Below are 18,476 nucleotides of genomic sequence, written 5' to 3'. Positions count from 1 at the left end.
CTCTAGACCGGTCTCTAGACATGTGACCGGTCTCTAGGCATGTGACCGGTCTCTAGGCATGTGACCGGTCTCTAGGCATGTGATCGGTCTCTAGACATGTGACCGGTCTCTAGACATGTGACCTGTCTTTAGACATGGGACCTGTCTCTAGACATGGGACCGGTCTCTAGACATGGGACCAGTCTCTGTTTTACTCTGCTTCTCTCCCAGGCAGCTGGAAACACATCTTTCTGTGACACACTGTGTGAATAGATGGGATTCATATTCAACCATTATGTCATAAAACCATGAGCCAACATTTAAAGCCCCATCCCTGACACCACATCACAGCATCCCGCTCTCTCTGTTTCTTTCTCTCTCTCTCTTTAACTGTCACTCTCTGTGTCTCTCTCTCTTTCGATCCTGATTTCTCTCGTCTCTCTCTTTCTCTCGCTCTCTGTGTGTCTGTCTGTCTGTCTCTCTCTTTGTCTCTCTTTCTCTCTCTCTGTCTCACTCTCTGTCTCACTCTCTGTCTCACTCTCTCTCTTTCTGTCTCTCTTTCTCTCTCTGTCTCTCTTTCTCTCTCTCGCTCTCTGTGTGTCTGTCTCTCTCTCTCTCTTTGTCTCGCTTTCTCTCTGTCTGTCTCTCTCTCTGTCTCTCACTCTCTGTCTCTCTCTCTTTGTCTCTCTTTCTGTCTCTCTCTCTGTCTCTCTTTCTCTCTCTCTGTCTCTCTCTCTCTTTCTCTCTCTCTCTGTCTCTCTCTCTCTCTGTCTCTCTTTCTCTCTCTATGTCTCTCTCTCTCTCTTTCTCTCTCTCTTTGTCTCTTTCTCTCTCTCTTTGTCTCTTTCTCTCTCTGTCTCTCTCTTTTTCTCCCTCTCTTTGTCTCTCTTTCTCTCTCTTTCTCTCTCTGTCTCTCTTTCTGTCTCTTTCTCTCACTCTCGCTTTCTGTGTCGGTCTGTCTCTATGTCTCTCTCTTTGTCTCTCTGTCTCTCTCTGTCTCTCTCTGTCTCTCTGTCTCTCTCTGTCTCTCTCTTGTTGTTTTGTGAGTCTGTTCTAAGACACCACCACCACTCTTCCTGTCCCTATATATTCTACAGACTGTGGTTCAGAGGGAATATACATTCACCGGACAGTTTATTAGGTACACCCATCTAGTACCGGGTCGGACCCACCTTTAACTCCAGAACAGCCTAAAATCTTAGGGGAATCCTGACTCTGCCATCAGCATGACGCAACAAGAACCCGGGATTCGTCGGACCAGGCGAGATACTGGATCTGACTCGCCTGGCAGCCACGATCATACCGCGCTCAGTCGCTTCGGTCACTGGTTTTGCCCGTTCTAACGTTCAATATAGCAGTAACTGAATGCCTTGATGCCTGTCTGCCTGCTTTATAGAGCACGTCACGGCCACTTGACTTGTAGGAGGGATCCATTTTTGCGAACGGGGTGGTGTACCTAATAAACTGTCCGGTGAGTGTATATATTATGTCTCAGAGCTAGTGGAGTCTGGAGCTGAGGTATTAGATGTGTCCCTTTGCTTGGGGCCTGTGCAGCAAAGTGATCTGTGCTTGTCTGACCCTGACCCGAACCCTAACCACCTCTGGCGGGCATCATAAAGACAGCCTGCCTACCAGCCACCACAGAAGATCTGCCATTCCTGTCTTTCACTCTCCTCTCACTCTCCCGCCACTCTCCTCTCACTCTCCTCTCACTCTCCCCTCACACTCCTCTCACTCTCCCCTCACTCTCCCTTCTCTCTCCTCTCACTCTCCCCTCACTCTCCCATCACTCTCCTCTCACTCTCCTCTCACTCTCCCCTCACTCTCCCATCACTCTCCTCTCACTCTCCCCTCACTCTCCCTTCACTCTCCCCTCTCTCCTCTCACTCTCCCCTCACTCTCCCTTCACTCTCCTCTCACTCTCCCCTCACTCTCCCATCACTCTCCTCTCACTCTCCCGCCACTCTCCTCTCACTCTCCTCTCACTCTCCCCTCACTCTCCTCTCACTCTCCTCTCACTCTCCCTTCACTCTCCTCTCACTCTCCCTCCTCTCACTCTCCTCTCACTCTCCCCTCACTCTCCCATCACTCTCCTCTCACTCTCCCCTCACTCTCCCGTCACTCTTCCGTCACTCTCCCCTCACTGTCCTCTCACTCTCCTCTCACTCTCCCGTCACTCTCCTCTCACTCTCCCCTCACTCTCCCGTCACTCTCCTCTCACTCTCCCCTCACTCTCCCGTCACTCTCCTCTCACTCTCCTCTCACTCTCCCCTCACTATCCTCTCACTCTCCTCTCACTCTCCCCTCACTCTCCTCTCACTCTCCCGTCACTCTCCCGTCACTCTCCCGTCACTCTCCTCTCACTCTCCTCTCACTCTCACGTCACTCTCCTCTCACTCTCCCTTCACTCTCCTCTCACTCTCGTCTCACTCTCACGTCACTCTCCTCTCACTCTCCCTTCACTCTCCTCTCACTCTCCTCTCACTCTCCCTTCACTCTCCTCTCACTCTCCTCTCACTCTCACGTCACTCTCCTCTCACTCCCCATTCACTATCCTCTCACTCTCCTCTCACTCTCACGTCACTCTCCTCTCACTCTCCCTTCACTCTCCACTCACTCTCCTCTCACTCTCACGTCACTCTCCTCTCACTCTCCCTTCACTCTCCTCTCACTCTCCTCTCACTCTCACGTCACTCTCCTCTCACTCTCCTCTCACTCTCACGTCACTCTCCTCTCACTCTCCCTTCACTATCCTCTCACTCTCCTCTCACTCTCACGTCACTCTGCTCTCACTCTCCTCTCACTCTCCCCTCACTATCCTCTCACTATCCTCTCACTCTCCTTTCACTGTTTTCACTCCTACCGTCTAAATTGAAGGACTTAAAAAAGGATTGGATAGAGAGAGAGATATAGAGATAGATAGAGAGAGATAGAGATAGATAGAGAGAGAGATAGAGAGGGAGATAGATAGAGATAGATAGAGAGGGAGAGAGATAGAGAGGGAGATAGATAGAGAGAGAGAAAAGACTCCTCTCCTTGGCTGGGTGACCCCTGCTGAATAGCCCTGTGAATCCAGGATGGTCTCCGGAATATTCTCATTATGTCTCTGTTAAGAGTCTCTGGGCATTGTGACGGATGAATCCTCTCTCCTGCTGCTCTCCTGCTATTCAGCTGCACAGGAGAGAGGGAGAGTGGGGAGGGGACAGGGTGAGGGGTGGGAGGGAGAGGGGAGAGTAAAGGAGAGAGGGGTGGGAGGGAGAAGGGAGAGAGGGAGAGTGGGGAGGGGACAGGGTGAGGGAGAGGGGAGAGTAAAGGAGAGAGGGGTGGGTGGAAGAGAGGGGTGGGAGGGAGAGGGGAGAGTAAAGGAGAGAGGGGTGGGAGGGAGAGAGGGGTGGGAGGGAGGGAGAAGGCAGGAAGGAAAGAGGTGGGGGGGAGAGAGAGAGGGAGGGAGGGAGGAGAGGAGGGGGAGGGGACAGGGAGAGGAGAGAGTAGTAGGAGGGAGAGAAAGAGGAGGGAGGGAGGGAGGGAGAGGAGAGAGTAGTAGGAGGGAGAGAAAGAGGTGGGGGGAGGAGAGAGGGAGGGAGAGGGGAGAGTGTTAGGGGGAGGGGACAGGGAGAGGAGAGAGAGAAAGAGGTGGGGGGAGGAGAGAGAGAGGGAGGGAGGGGAGAGGTGTGGTGTACAAGGAGCTGCAGGGAATTCTAAAGCTGTCGGAAGTGTCTTGCCATACCTTCTTTAATGGTAAAGGAGAGAGTGTAGAGAGAGAGGAGTGTGTGCCTCCATGTGTGTGTGTGTGATATTCTGTTGGTGGGAGGGGAACGTGTGCTATGATCCCTAAAAGAAAGGAGACATGGCCAGCTACTCTGAACACACAGCCCTCTGCAGGTCAGGGGGGCCGGGGACACAGTGTTCTAACATGGATCGATTTGTTAATCAGACCCAACCGACTGCTGCTCATCTAAAGTGTTATGGGCTACTGTTTAATCTTCCATAGCAGAGCACTGTTTTCCCCTGTTAGCCACTGTCTCTATCCTAATAAGACACTTTAGTCATCACCTTACGCTGACACAGAGGGTGTGTCTCTATGTGAGATTGTGTTCTGGTGTGTTTGAATAGACGGGATCCTCGTGTCAGGCCTTAACAAGCTTTTTCATCATTTAATCAACTGGTAAAGGGCTGCCTTCGACCACCCAGTCCACACGCACCATCCCCTCTGTCCACTCCTATCATATAGACTCACCTGGTCACCACTCCTATCATATAGACTCACCTGGTCACCACTCCTATCATATAGACTCACCTGGTAAAGGGCTGCCTTCGACCACCCAGTCCACACGCACCATCCCCTCTGTCAACTCCTATCATATAGACTCACCTGGTAAAGGGCTGCCTTCGACCACCCAGTCCACACGCACCATCCCCTCCCCCCATCCGCACCATGTCCACTCCTATTAAATAGACTCACCTGGTCACCACTCCTATCATATAGACTCACCTGGTCACCAGCCCTATCATATAGACTCACCTGGTCACCAGCCCTATCATATAGACTCACCTGGTCACCAGCCCTATCATATAGACTCACCTGGTCACTAGCCCTATCATATAGACTCACCTGGTCACTAGCCCTATCATATAGACTCACCTGGTCACCAGCCCTATCATATAGACTCACCTGGTCACCAGCCCTATCATATAGACTCACCTGGTCACCAGCCCTATCATATAGACTCACCTGGTCACCAGCCCTATAATATAGACTCACCTGGTCACCAGCCCTATCATATAGCCTCACCTGGTCACCAGTCCTATCATATAGACTCACCTGGTCACCAGCCCTATCATATAGACTCACCTGGTCACCAGCCCTATCATATAGATTCACCTGGTCACCAGCCCTATCATATAGACTCACCTGGTCACCAGCCCTATCATATAGACTCACCTGGTCACCAGCCCTATCATATAGACTCACCTGGTCACCAGCCCTATAATATAGACTCACCTGGTCACCAGCCCTATCACCTGGTCTCATCTGGTAGAAGACTGATGCAGAGGCATACAGAGCATTCGGAAAGTATTCAGACCCCTTGACTTTTTCCATATTTCGTTAAGTTACAACCGTATTCTGAAATGGAGTAGTTTTTAGCTACCCACAAATAATCCATACCCCATAATACCCCATAATGACAAAGCAAGAATGGTTTTATTTTATTTGTGCAAATATATTCAAAATAAAAAAACGGAAATATCACATTTACATAAGTATTCAGACCCTTTACTCAGTACTTTGTTGAATCACCTTTGGCAGCGATTACAGCCTCCAGTCTTCTTGAGTATGACGCTACAAGCTTGGCACACCTGTATTTGGGGAGTTTCTCCCATTCTTCTCTGCAGATCCTCTCAAGCTCTGTCAGGTTGGATGGGGAGTGTCGCTGCACAGCTATTTTCAGGTCTCTCCAGAGATGTTCGATCGGATTCAAGTCCGGGAATCTATCTGGGCCACTCAAGGACTTTCAGAGACTTGTCCCGAAGCCACTCCTGCATTGTATTTGCTGTCTGCTTAGGGTTATTGTCCTGTATGAAGGTGAACCTTCACCCCAGTCTGAGGTCCTGAGTGCTCTGGAGCAGGTTTTCATCAAGGATCTCTCTGTACTTTACTCTGTTTATCTTTGCCTCAACCCTGACTAGTCTCCCAGTCCCTGCTGCTGAAAAACATCCCCACAGCATGATACTGCCACCACCATGCTTCACCGTAGGGATGGTGCCAGGTTTCCTCCAGACGTGACACTTGGCATTCAGGCTAAAGATTTCAATCTTGGTTTTATCAAACCAGAGAATATTGTTTCTCACGGTCTGAGAGTCTTTAGGTGCCTTTTGACCAACTCCAAGCGGGCTGTCATGTGCCTTTTACTGAGGTGTGGCTTCCGTCTGGCCTCTCAACCATAAAGGCCTGATTGGTGGAGTGCTGCAGAGATGGTTGTTCTTCTGGAAGGTTCTCCCATCTCCACAGAGGAACTCTGGAGCTCTGTCAGAGTGACCATCGGGTTTTAGGTCACCTCCCTGACCAAGACCCTTCTCCCCCGATTGCTACGGACAATTCCTTCGACCTCATGGCTTGGTTTTTAGCTCTGACATGCACTGTCAACCTTATATAGACAGGTTTCCACATCATGTCCAATCAATTGAATTTACCACAGGTGGACTCCAATCAAGTTGTAGAAACATCTCAAGGATAATCAATGGAAACAGGATGCATCTGAGCTCAATTTCGAGTCTCATAGCAAAGGGTCTGAATACTTATTTAAATAAGGTATTTCTGTTTTTTTTATTTGTGAGTACACTGTACATCCTTTACATAACCCGTGTGGAAGGAAGGATCTTTTTGTTGTCCAGACACCCTTTGAGCAGGCATGAGCAGGCATGAGAGAGCAGTACTACGTGGTAAAGATGTCTATAAACTGTAGTTACCTACAACGCTGTCCACTGGGAACAGGGCCCAACAGTACCTCACACTAAATCATATAGATAGGAGGATTCTGTCATGACGGGCTCATCAATGTACATGGTATACAGATATTTCTAAAGGAAACGACTGAAGACTTGTTCTCGTTGTCAAGCACCCCGAACGCCTGTTTTCTGTTCAGTTGAGATGTGAAAGCTCGTCTCTCTCAGAACATGCCAACGTTTGACCTTGAGCGCTTTACATAATTGAATGGAAAAAAAACAATTGTCACACTTAAGAATTTTAATTTCGAGCCACAGAAAGAATAAGACAATTAGGGGCAGCAGCGTTCAGGGGAAACACATTTATTTTCCAGTTAATTGAAACAGTAATTGTCAGATCCAAAGATATTCTCTATAGTATAGAGTTTTGATGGAACATAATAGGGCCTTTCAGACATCTCCTCACCAAGCCAGGCCTTCTGCCCCCCTTCCTCCCATCAACAGCCCCCCCCTTCCTCCCATCAACAGCCCCCCCCCCATCAACAGCCCCCCCCTTCCTCCCATCAACAGCCCCCCCCCCCCGTTCCTCCCATCAACAGCCCCCCCTTCCTCCCATCAACAGCCCCCCCCCCCCTCCCATCAACAGCCCCCCCCCCCCCCCCCCCGTTCCTCCCATCAACAGCCCCCCCCTTCCTCCCATCAACAGCCCCCCCCCCTTCCTCCCATCAACAGCCCCCCCCCCCCCCCGTTCCTCCCATCAACAGCCCCCCTTCGCCCATGGTTGAAGGGAGCTGTGGAAGGGGGGCTGTGGAAGGGGGGGGGGGGTGATGGGGGAAGGGGGTTTAAATGCCAGGCTAAGCCGTTTAAATGCCAGGCTAATACCAACACTACCAACCAAGCACAACATAATGAAGGCCATTACAACCCCGAACCCCTGTAGATTAATCTCCTCTGCACAAGCATCTTTAAATCCAATTGTGTGGAGGTTGGATCCAACTTTTCTATAGGACCTGATGCATATATATATAAGTGTGTAATCTCAGGGAGCAGTGTAGGAATGTGTTGTGAAGGAACGAGGGTTATATCTGTCTTGGGAATACTGGGAATGCCACAGCGTTCCGAGATGGAACACTAAGCCCCGTTCCCGTACTCCAGGGGCTGCTAGGAGCAAGCTGTGCACACTGATATGTAGTTTAACTATACATCCCCTGCTGTACTGTACTCCCATTGGCTGGGACTGGAGGAGGATCCATCCCCTGCTGTACTGTACTCCCATTGGCTGGGACTGGAGGAGGATCCATCCCCTGCTGTACTGTACTCCCATTGGCTGGGACTGGAGGAGGATCCATCCCCTGCTGTACTGTACTCCCATTGGCTGGGACTGGAGGAGGACACATCCCCTGCTGTGCTGTACCCCCATTGACTGGGACTGGAGGAGGACACATCCCCTGCTGTGCTGTACTCCCATTGGCTGGGACTGGAGGAGGACACATCCCCTGCTGTGCTGTACTCCCATTGGCTGGGACTGGAGGAGGACACATCCCCTGCTGTACTGTACTCCCATTGGCTGGGACTGGAGGAGGACACATCCCCTGCTGTACTGTACTCCCATTGGCTGAGACTGGAGGAGGACACATCCCCTGCTGTACTGTACTCCCATTGGCTGAGACTGGAGGAGGACACATCCCCTGCTGTACTGTACTCCCATTGGCTGAGACTGGAGGAGGACACATCCCCTGCTGTACTGTACTCCCATTGGCTGAGACTGGAGGAGGACACATCCCCTGCTGTACTGTACTCCCATTGGCTGGGACTGGAGGAGGACACATCCCCTGCTGTACTGTACTCCCATTGGCTGGGACTGGAGGAGGACACATCCCCTGCTGTACTGTACCCCCATTGACTGGGACTGGAGGAGGACACATCCCCTGCTGTACTGTACTCCCATTGGCTGAGACTGGAGGAGGACACATCCCCTGCTGTACTGTACTCCCATTGACTGGGACTGGAGGAGGACACATCCCCTGCTGTACTGTACTCCCATTGACTGGGACTGGAGGAGGACACATCCCCTGCTGTACTGTACTCCCATTGGCTGAGACTGGAGGAGGACACATCCCCTGCTGTACTGTACTCCCATTGACTGGGACTGGAGGAGGACACAGCCCCTGCTGTACTGTACTCCCATTGGCTGGGACTGGAGGAGGACACATCCCCTGCTGTACTGTACTCCCATTGACTGGGACTGGAGGAGGACACATCCCCTGCTGTACTGTACTCCCATTGACTGGGACTGGAGGAGGACACATCCCCTGCTGTACTGTACTCCCATTCGCTGGGACTGGAGGAGGACACATCCCCTGCTGTACTGTACTCCCATTGACTGGGACTGTGACTGTACTCCCATTGGCTGGGACTGGAGGAGGACATCTCTAAACCTTTTACTTGCTCACTGGCATTATTGTATTTAACCTTAATTTAACTAAGTCAGTTAAGAACAAATTCTTATTTACAATGACGGCCTACCGGGGAACAGTGGGTTAATTGCCTTGTTCAGAGGAACAGTGGGTTAACTGCCTTGTTCAGGGGAACAGTGGGTTAACTGCCTTGTTCAGGGGAACAGTGGGTTAACTGGTCTAGGAACAGTGGGTTAACTGGTCTAGGAACAGTGGGTTAACTGTTTTGTTCAGGGGAACAGTGGGTTAACTGCCTTGTTCAGGGGAACAGTGGGTTAACTGCCTTGTTCAGGGGAACAGTGGGTTAACTGCCTTGTTCAGGGGAACAGTGGGTTAACTGCCTTGTTCAGGAGAACAGTGGGTTAACTGCCTTGTTCAGGGGAACAGTGGGTTAACTGCCTTGTTCAGGGGAACAGTGGGTTAACTGCCTTGTTCAGGGGAACAGTGGGTTAACTGCCTTGTTCAGGGGAACAGTGGGTTAACTGCCTTGTTCAGGGGAACAGTGGGTTAACTGCCTTGTTCAGGGGAACAGTGGGTTAACTGGTCTAGGAACAGTGGGTTAACTGGTCTAGGAACAGTGGGTTAACTGCTTTGTTCAGGGGAACAGTGGGTTAACTGCCTTGTTCAGGGGAACAGTGGGTTAACTGGTCTAGGAACAGTGGGTTAACTGCCTTGTTCAGGGGAACAGTGGGTTAACTGCCTTGTTCAGGGGAACAGTGGGTTAACTGCCTTGTTCAGGAGAACAGTGGGTTAACTGCCTTGTTCAGGGGAACAGTGGGTTAACTGCCTTGTTCAGGGGAACAGTGGGTTAACTGCCTTGTTCAGGGGAACAGTGGGTTAACTGCCTTGTTCAGGGGAACAGTGGGTTAACTGCCTTGTTCAGGGGAACAGTGGTTTAACTGCCTTGTTCAGGGGAACAGTGGGTTAACTGGTCTAGGAACAGTGGGTTAACTGGTCTAGGAACAGTGGGTTAACTGCTTTGTTCAGGGGAACAGTGGGTTAACTGCCTTGTTCAGGGGAACAGCGGGTTAACTGGTCTAGGAACAGTGGGTTAACTGCCTTGTTCAGGGGAACAGTGGGTTAACTGCCTTGTTCAGGGGAACAGTGGGTTAACTGCCTTGGTCAGGGGAACAGTGGGTTAACTGCCTTGTTTAGGGGAACAGTGGGTTAACTGCCTTGTTCAGGGGAACAGTGGGTTAACTGCCTTGTTCAGGAGAACAGTGGGTTAACTGCCTTGTTCAGGGGAACAGTGGGTTAACTGCCTTGTTCAGGGGAACAGTGGGTTAACTGCCTTGTTCAGGGGAACAGTGGGTTAACTGGTCTAGGAACAGTGGGTTAACTGCTTTGTTCAGGGGAACAGTGGGTTAACTGCCTTGTTCAGCGGAACAGTGGGTTAACTGGTCTAGGAACAGTGGGTTAACTGGTCTAGGAACAGTGGGTTAACTGCCTTGTTCAGGGGAACAGTGGGTTAATTGCCTTGTTCAGGGGAACAGTGGGTTAACTGCCTTGTTCAGGGGAACAGTGGGTTAACTGCCTTGTTCAGGGGAACAGTGGGTTAACTTCCTTGTTCAGGGGAACAGTGGGTTAACTGGTCTAGGAACAGTGGGTTAACTGGTCTAGGAACAGTGGGTTAACTGCTTTGTTCAGGGGAACAGTGGGTTAACTGCCTTGTTCAGGGGAACAGTGGGTTAACTGGTCTAGGAACAGTGGGTTAACTGGTCTAGGAACAGTGGGTTAATTGCCTTGTTCAGGGGAACAGTGGGTTAACTGTCTTGGTCAGGGGAACAGTGGGTTAACTGCCTTGTTCAGGGGAACAGTGGGTTAACTGCCTTTGTCAGGGGAACAGTGGGTTAACTGCCTTGTTCAGGGGAACAGTGGGTTAACTGCCTTGTTCAGGGTAACAGTGGGTTAACTGCCTTGTTCAGGGGAACAGTGGGTTAACTGCCTTGTTCAGGGGAAGTGAGTGGTTAGAGGCAGGTAGCCTAGTGGTTAGAGACAGGTAGCCTAGTGGTTAGAGGGGGGAGGCAGGTAGCCTAGTGGTTAGAGACAGGTAGCCTAGTGGTTAGAGACAGGTAGCCTAGTGGTTAGAGGCAGGTAGCCTGGTGGTTAGAGGCAGGTAGCCTAGTGGTTAGAGGCAGGTAGCCAAGTGGTTAGAGACAGGTAGCCTAGTGGTTAGAGGCAGGTAGCCTAGTGGTTAGAGGCAGGTAGCCTAGTGGTTTGATGCAGGTAGCCTAGTGTTTAGAGGCAGGTAGCCTAGTGGTTAGAGGCAGGTAGCCTGGTGGTTAGAGGAAGATAGCCTAGTGGTTAGAGGCAGGTAGCCTAGTGGTTAGAGGCAAGTAGCCTAGTGGTTAGAGGCAGGTAGCCTGGTGGTTTGAGGCAGGTAGCCTGGTGGTTTGAGGCAGGTAGCCTGGTGGTTAGAGGCAGGTAGCCTAGTGGTTAGAGGCAGGTAGCCTAGTGGTTAGAGGCAGGTAGCCTAGTGGTTAGAGGCAGGTAGCCTAGTGGTTAGAGACAGGTAGCCTAGTGGTTAGAGGCAGGTAGCCTATTGTTTAGAGACAGGTAGCCTAGTGGTTAGAGGCAGGTAGCCTGGTGGTTAGAGGCAGGTAGCCGAGTGGTTAGAGGCAGGTAGCCTAGTGGTTAGAGACAGGTAGCCTAGTGGTTAGAGGGGGGAGGCAGGTAGCCTAGTGGTTAGAGGCAGGTAGCCTAGTGGTTAGAGGCAGGTAGCCTAGTGGTTAGAGGCAGGTAGCCGAGTGGTTAGAGGCAGGTAGCCTAGTGGTTAAAGACAGGTAGCCTAGTGGTTAGAGGCAGGTAGCCTGGTGGTTAGAGGCAGGTAGCCTAGTGGTTAGAGGCAGGTAGCCAAGTGGTTAGAGACAGGTAGCCTAGTGGTTAGAGACAGGTAGCCTAGTGGTTAGAGGCAGGTAGCCTAGTGGTTAGAGACAGGTAGCCTAGTGGTTAGAGGGGGGAGGCAGGTAGCCTGGTGGTTAGAGGCAGGTAGCCGAGTGGTTAGAGGCAGGTAGCCTAGTGGTTAGAGACAGGTAGCCTAGTGGTTAGAGGGGGGAGGCAGGTAGCCTAGTGGTTAGAGGCAGGTAGCCTAGTGGTTAGAGGCAGGTAGCCTAGTGGTTAGAGGCAGGTAGCCTAGTGGTTAGAGGCAGGTAGCCTAGTGGTTAGAGACAGGTAGCCTAGTGGTTAGAGGCAGGTAGCCTAGTGGTTAGAGGCAGGTAGCCTAGTGGTTAGAGGCAGGTAGCCTAGTGGTTAGAGACAGGTAGCCTAGTGGTTAGAGGCAGGTAGCCTGGTGGTTAGAGGCAGGTAGCCTAGTGGTTAGAGGCAGGTAGCCAAGTGGTTAGAGACAGGTAGCCTAGTGGTTAGAGACAGGTAGCCTAGTGGTTAGAGGGGGGAGGCAGGTAGCCTGGTGGTTAGAGGCAGGTAGCCGAGTGGTTAGAGGCAGGTAGCCTAGTGGTTAGAGACAGGTAGCCTAGTGGTTAGAGGGGGGAGGCAGGTAGCCTAGTGGTAAGAGGCAGGTAGCCTAGTGGTTAGAGGCAGGTAGCCTAGTGGTTAGAGGCAGGTAGCCGAGTGGTTAGAGGCAGGTAGCCGAGTGGTTAGAGACAGGTAGCCTAGTGGTTAGAGGCAGGTAGCCTGGTGGTTAGAGGCAGGTAGCCTAGTGGTTAGAGGCAGGTAGCCTAGTGGTTAGAGGCAGGTAGCCTAGTGGTTTGAGACAGGTAGCCTAGTGGTTAGAGGCAGGTAGCCTAGTGGTTAGAGGCAGGTAGCCTGGAGGTTAGAGGCAGATAGCCTAGTGGTTAGAGGCAGGTAGCCTAGTGGTTAGAGGCAGGTAGCCTAGTGGTTAGAGGCAGGTAGCCTAGTGGTTAGAGGCAGGTAGCCTGGTGGTTTGAGGCAGGTAGCCTGGTGGTTAGAGGCAGGTAGCCTAGTGGTTAGAGGCAGGTAGCCTAGTGGTTAGAGGCAGGTAGCCGAGTGGTTAGAGGCAGGTAGCCTAGTGGTTAGAGGCAGGTAGCCTAGTGGTTAGAGGCAGGTAGCCTAGTGGTTAGAGGGGGGAGGCAGGTAGCCTGGTGGTTAGAGGCAGGTAGCCGAGTGGTTAGAGGCAGGTAGCCTAGTGGTTAGAGACAGGTAGCCTAGTGGTTAGAGGGGGGAGGCAGGTAGCCTAGTGGTAAGAGGCAGGTAGCCTAGTGGTTAGAGGCAGGTAGCCTAGTGGTTAGAGGCAGGTAGCCGAGTGGTTAGAGGCAGGTAGCCGAGTGGTTAGAGACAGGTAGCCTAGTGGTTAGAGGCAGGTAGCCTGGTGGTTAGAGGCAGGTAGCCTAGTGGTTAGAGGCAGGTAGCCTAGTGGTTAGAGGCAGGTAGCCTAGTGGTTTGAGACAGGTAGCCTAGTGGTTAGAGGCAGGTAGCCTAGTGGTTAGAGGCAGGTAGCCTGGAGGTTAGAGGCAGATAGCCTAGTGGTTAGAGGCAGGTAGCCTAGTGGTTAGAGGCAGGTAGCCTAGTGGTTAGAGGCAGGTAGCCTAGTGGTTAGAGGCAGGTAGCCTGGTGGTTTGAGGCAGGTAGCCTGGTGGTTAGAGGCAGGTAGCCTAGTGGTTAGAGGCAGGTAGCCTAGTGGTTAGAGGCAGGTAGCCTGGTGGTTAGAGGCAGGTAGCCTAGTGGTTAGAGGCAGGTAGCCTAGTGGTTAGAGCGTTGGGCCAGTAAACGAAAGGTTGCGAGCTCGAATCCCCAAGCTGACAAGGTAAACATCTGTCATTCTGCCCCTGAACAGGCAGTTAACCCACTGTTCCCCGGTAGGCCGTCATTGTAAATAAGAGTTTGTTCTTAACTGACTTGCCTAGTTAAATTAAGGTGAAGTAAAACAAATATATTAAAAAAATACACTATGTTGGTTCTTCCTTTATTTTGGCAGTTACATAGGCATGCTGCTGGGGGGAGAGCAAAGGGTATTGGGTATTTTATTAGGATCCCTATTAGCTGTTGCAAAAGCAGCAGCTCCTCTTCCTGGGGTCCAACACAGAACATGAAACATAATACAGAACATTATTAGACGAGAACAACTCAAGAACAGACCTACAGTATATCAAACATTATGAACACCTTCCTAATATTGAGCTGCATCCTCTTTTGCCGAGGGCATGGGACATTACAAGGTGTCGAAAGTGTTCCACAGTGATGTTGGCCCATATTGACTCTACAAGGTGTAGAAAGCGTTCCACAGGGATGTTGGCCCATATTGACTCTACGAGGTGTAGAAAGCGTTCCACAGTGATGTTGGCCCATACACTCTAACCACTAGGGTACCTGCCGTCCCTCCACTCTAACCACTAGGGTACCTGCCGTCCCTACACTCTGACCACTAGGCTACCTGCCGTCCCTACACTCTGACCACTAGGCTACCTGCCGTCCCTACACTCTAACCACTAGGCTACCTGTGGTCCCTACATTCTAACCACTAGGCTACCTGCCGTCCCTACACTCTAACCACTAGACTACCTGCCGTCCCTACACTCTGACCACTAAGCTACCTGCCGTCCCTACACTCTAACCACTAGGCTACCTGCCGTCCCTACATTCTGACCACTAGGCTACCTGCCGTCCCTACACTCTAACCACTAGGCTACCTGCCGTCCCTACACTCTAACCACTAGGCTACCTGCCGTCCCTACACTCTAACCACTAGGCTACCTGCCGTCCCTACACTCTAACCACTAGGCTACCTGCCGTCCCTACACTCTAACCACTAGGCTACCTGCCGTCCCTACACTCTAACCACTAGGCTACCTGCCGCCCCTACACTCTGACCACTAGGCTACCTGCCGTCCCTACACTCTGACCACTAGGCTACCTGCCGTCCCTACACTCTAACCACTAGGCTACCTGCCTCCCCTACACTCTGACCACTAGGCTACCTGCCGTCCCTACACTCTAACCACTAGGCTACCTGCCTCCCCATGTCTCCTTGGCATCCAACACCACCAGGACGTTTGAATCCTCTTAAACTGGTCCTCATGACTTTAAGAAACCTCCGGTAGTGTCCAGGTGTACCGTTACAACACTGAGCGGGTGGTGACGTTTGAATCCTCCTAAACTGGTCATGACTTACAGAAACCTCCAGTAGTGTCCAGGTGTACTGTTACAACACTGAGCGAGCGGGTGGTGACGTTTGAATCCTCCTAAACTGGTCATGACTTACAGAAACCTCCAGTAGTGTCCAGGTGTACCGTTACAACACTGAGCGGGTGGTGACGTTTGAATCCTCCTAAACTGGTCATGACTTACAGAAACCTCCAGTAGTGTCCAGGTGTACCGTTACAACACTGAGCGGGTGGTGACGTTTGAATCCTCCTAAACTGGTCATGACTTACAGAAACCTCCGGTAGTGTCCAGGTGTACCGTTACAACACTGAGCGGGTGGTGACGTTTGAATCCTCCTAAACTGGTCATGACTTACAGAAACCTCCAGTAGTGTCCAGTTGTACCGTTACAACACTGAGCGGGGGGTGATCCATCACCTTTTTTTACACCATGCTTCTCTGACAACAGTTTTTCCCATGTTCAATGGATTTCACACATTGACCTCTAACCCCCCCCCCCCCCCCCCACACCCCATTTCATATTTCCTGTGTCAGGTGCTGGTGCCCAGGAGGTCAGAGTTCAAGGGGAAGATGATTGAGGTGGAGATCTTCGAGGCCGGCAAGCACTTCCTGAAGGGAAGACCGCTGGACGGCTCCAAAGTGTTCACTCCCTCCATCGCCGAGCCGCTGCAGCAGGGGGAGGTGTCTGGGCTCAGTCAGGTAACCTATTCAATACGACTGTGTTTGTGTCTCCTCTGTCAACTCCTATTAGAGCCACAGCGGTAGCTATCTGTTACAGGAATTACATTCCTCTGTTTTAATACCCAATTAAAATCAAAGAGAGGTTGTAAGACCCTTATTGGTGTAAAATGGACAGAGACCAGCCTTTGAAATCAACCAGCTGCGTTCATTCTCGTGAGTACTGCTCATTACACATTTTACCACAGGTTATAAACTGAAAATGACGTCAGCGTTTTCTAAATGTTCCGTCTCTTCTTGACACTGGTAGAAAGGCTCTATAGTTCTCAAGCCTTCCCACCTCGCCTAGAGCCAAGGTCAGCCTGTGTAGATAAGCATTCTAGCCAGTCTGGCGATATAGTTCATTCATTTCTACCAAGGAACAGACAGTCATTGTTCTAATTCTTGATTATATTTACACACATTATATTCAGTACTAGGATTAAAAAGAAAATTCATACATATACAGTCACATAATAGTATTCTGATTAGTACATTGAGAGTAACATAATAGTATTCTGATTAGTACATATACATTAACAGAATAGTATTCTGATTAGTACATTGAGAGTAACATAATAGTATTCTGATTAGTACATATACAGTAACAGAATAGTATTCTGATTAGTACATTGAGAGTAACATAATAGTATTCTGATTAGTACATATACATTAACAGAATAGTATTCTGATTAGTACATTGAGAGTAACATAATAGTATTCTGATTAGTACATATACAGTAACATAATAGTATTCTGATTAGTACATATACAGTAACATAATAGTATTCTGATTAGTACATATACAGTAACATAATAGTATTCTGATTAGTACATTGAGAGTAACAGAATAGTATTCTGATTAGTACATATACAGTAACATAATAGTATTCTGATTAGTACATATACAGTAACAGAATAGTATTCTGATTAGTACATATACAGTAACATAATAGTGTTCTGATTAGTACATTGAGAGTAACATAATAGTATTCTGATTAGTACATATACAGTAACATAATAGTATTCTGATTAGTACATATACAGTAACAGAATAGTATTCTGATTAGTACATATACAGTAACATAATAGTATTCTGATTAGTACATATACAGTAACATAATAGTATTCTGATTAGTACATATACAGTAACAGAATAGTATTCTGATTAGTACATTGAGAGTAACATAATAGTATTCTGATTAGTACATTGAGAGTAACATAATAGTATTCTGATTAGTACATTGAGAGTAACAGAATAGTATTCTGATTAGTACATATACAGTAACATAATAGTATTCTGATTAGTACATTGAGAGTAACAGAATAGTATTCTGATTAGTACATATACAGTAACATAATAGTATTCTGATTAGTACATATACAGTAACATAATAGTATTCTGATTAGTACATATACAGTAACATAATAGTATTCTGATTAGTACATATACAGTAACATAATAGTATTCTGATTAGTCAGTCCTGATTGAAATGTATACATAATTAGTCATTATTGATAAAAATTCCCTTAACACTATCTCAGACAGGAGAATATCTACGGCAAAAGTTAACAACGGAACAGACCTACAGCAAAATGGTTATTTTTTTCCATATGGGATTTGTTGTTTTTATTGTTGTTCTGCTTGAAATAAAATAGTTTTTCACGCCAGTTTACTCGGAGGCTGGCAGGGTTACTTCAGGTGCAGCCGTCACACTCTGAGTTGTTTCTCCAAGTTCCTCCAATAGCTGCCTTTTCTTCCAGGGAACCAAAGTGCAAGGTGATTTGAAATGATTGGAAGGCCGTAACTACATGACTGTTATTACTATTAGTCTCGGCTTGGAAATGACATTTCATTCACAGCGTCAATCCGCCTGAACACCGTGTGAAGTCTTTCCTACTTAATGCGTTGTCACATCAATGGCCCTATTGAATTCAGCTAGAGGTTCGAGCGTTTTCTTTTCAGCAGGTAGCTGGTAGGCCGAGCGATCTCAGGTCGTCAGAGGGCATGTCTTCCCATTGGCTTACCAGGTTGAATAAGGGCAATGCGTTAATAAAGGAATCGCATTAACAGAAAAAGACATTATGAACAGAGGAGAAAGTCTACCATTCAGTCAGCGTGAAGGCAGTAACTACCTGAATTAGTGTTGACACGATACCAGGAAGCAAAGGAAACGAAGCAGGAAGCGGTCTAAATGTCTCGAGGAATAACCTTCTTAATGTTGGACGAAACAGCCTTCCTTATCCTTGTCACCCAGAGTCACATTTCGTTTATTTTTGCCAACTATAGCACACATTATTTTTTATTTTTACAAAAGTAGGTTTTAAAGGAGCATAGATTTCAGTCTGTTTCGTGTTTTTTTTTTTTTTTTTTGCCGAGGAACATCTAGTATGGTGGAATGGTGACACTGGAATGGTGACACTGGAATGGTGACACTGGAATGGTGACATTGGAATGGTGACATTGGAATGGTGACATTGGAATGGTGACATTGGAATGGTGACACTGGCATGGTGACACTGGCATGGTGACATTGGAATGGTGACAACCCCAATCTGAATAGATAAGACTAGTCCCCTCCGGAGTGTCTGGTAGAATGAAGGACGTGATTTAGGCTCTCTAGAGATGCTTAAATGAAGCTGCTAGCGAAACTCTCCTCTCCTCTCTCAGCCTCATTGACTATTGGTCTAAAGTAGTCCTACTATATACAGTAGGGAATTGGGTGCCAGTCTGAACTCACACTGTGTCTGCTCCTAGGCCATCTGTTCCTCCCTACAATAGTCCTTAGATAGAATTCACGGA

At 49.2% G+C, this 18,476-nt stretch overlaps 1 protein-coding gene across 1 annotated transcript in view; it reads left to right on the top strand.

Moving 5' to 3' along the window:
• Window positions 1-18,476, top strand: part of LOC139418957 (threonylcarbamoyladenosine tRNA methylthiotransferase-like) — a 291,223-nt gene that overhangs the window by 235,792 nt on the left and 36,955 nt on the right. The window contains exon 5 of the mRNA XM_071168755.1: window positions 15,491-15,655. Within this exon, the coding sequence (XP_071024856.1) occupies window positions 15,491-15,655 (165 nt within the window). The remainder of the gene's footprint in view (window positions 1-15,490; window positions 15,656-18,476) is intronic.

This window comes from Oncorhynchus clarkii, chromosome 2 (assembly GCF_045791955.1).
Source record: "Oncorhynchus clarkii lewisi isolate Uvic-CL-2024 chromosome 2, UVic_Ocla_1.0, whole genome shotgun sequence".
NCBI lineage: Eukaryota > Metazoa > Chordata > Actinopteri > Salmoniformes > Salmonidae > Oncorhynchus > Oncorhynchus clarkii.
The sequence above is the reverse complement of the archived record's forward strand: the minus strand, read 5'-3'. Positions and strand labels throughout refer to the sequence as shown.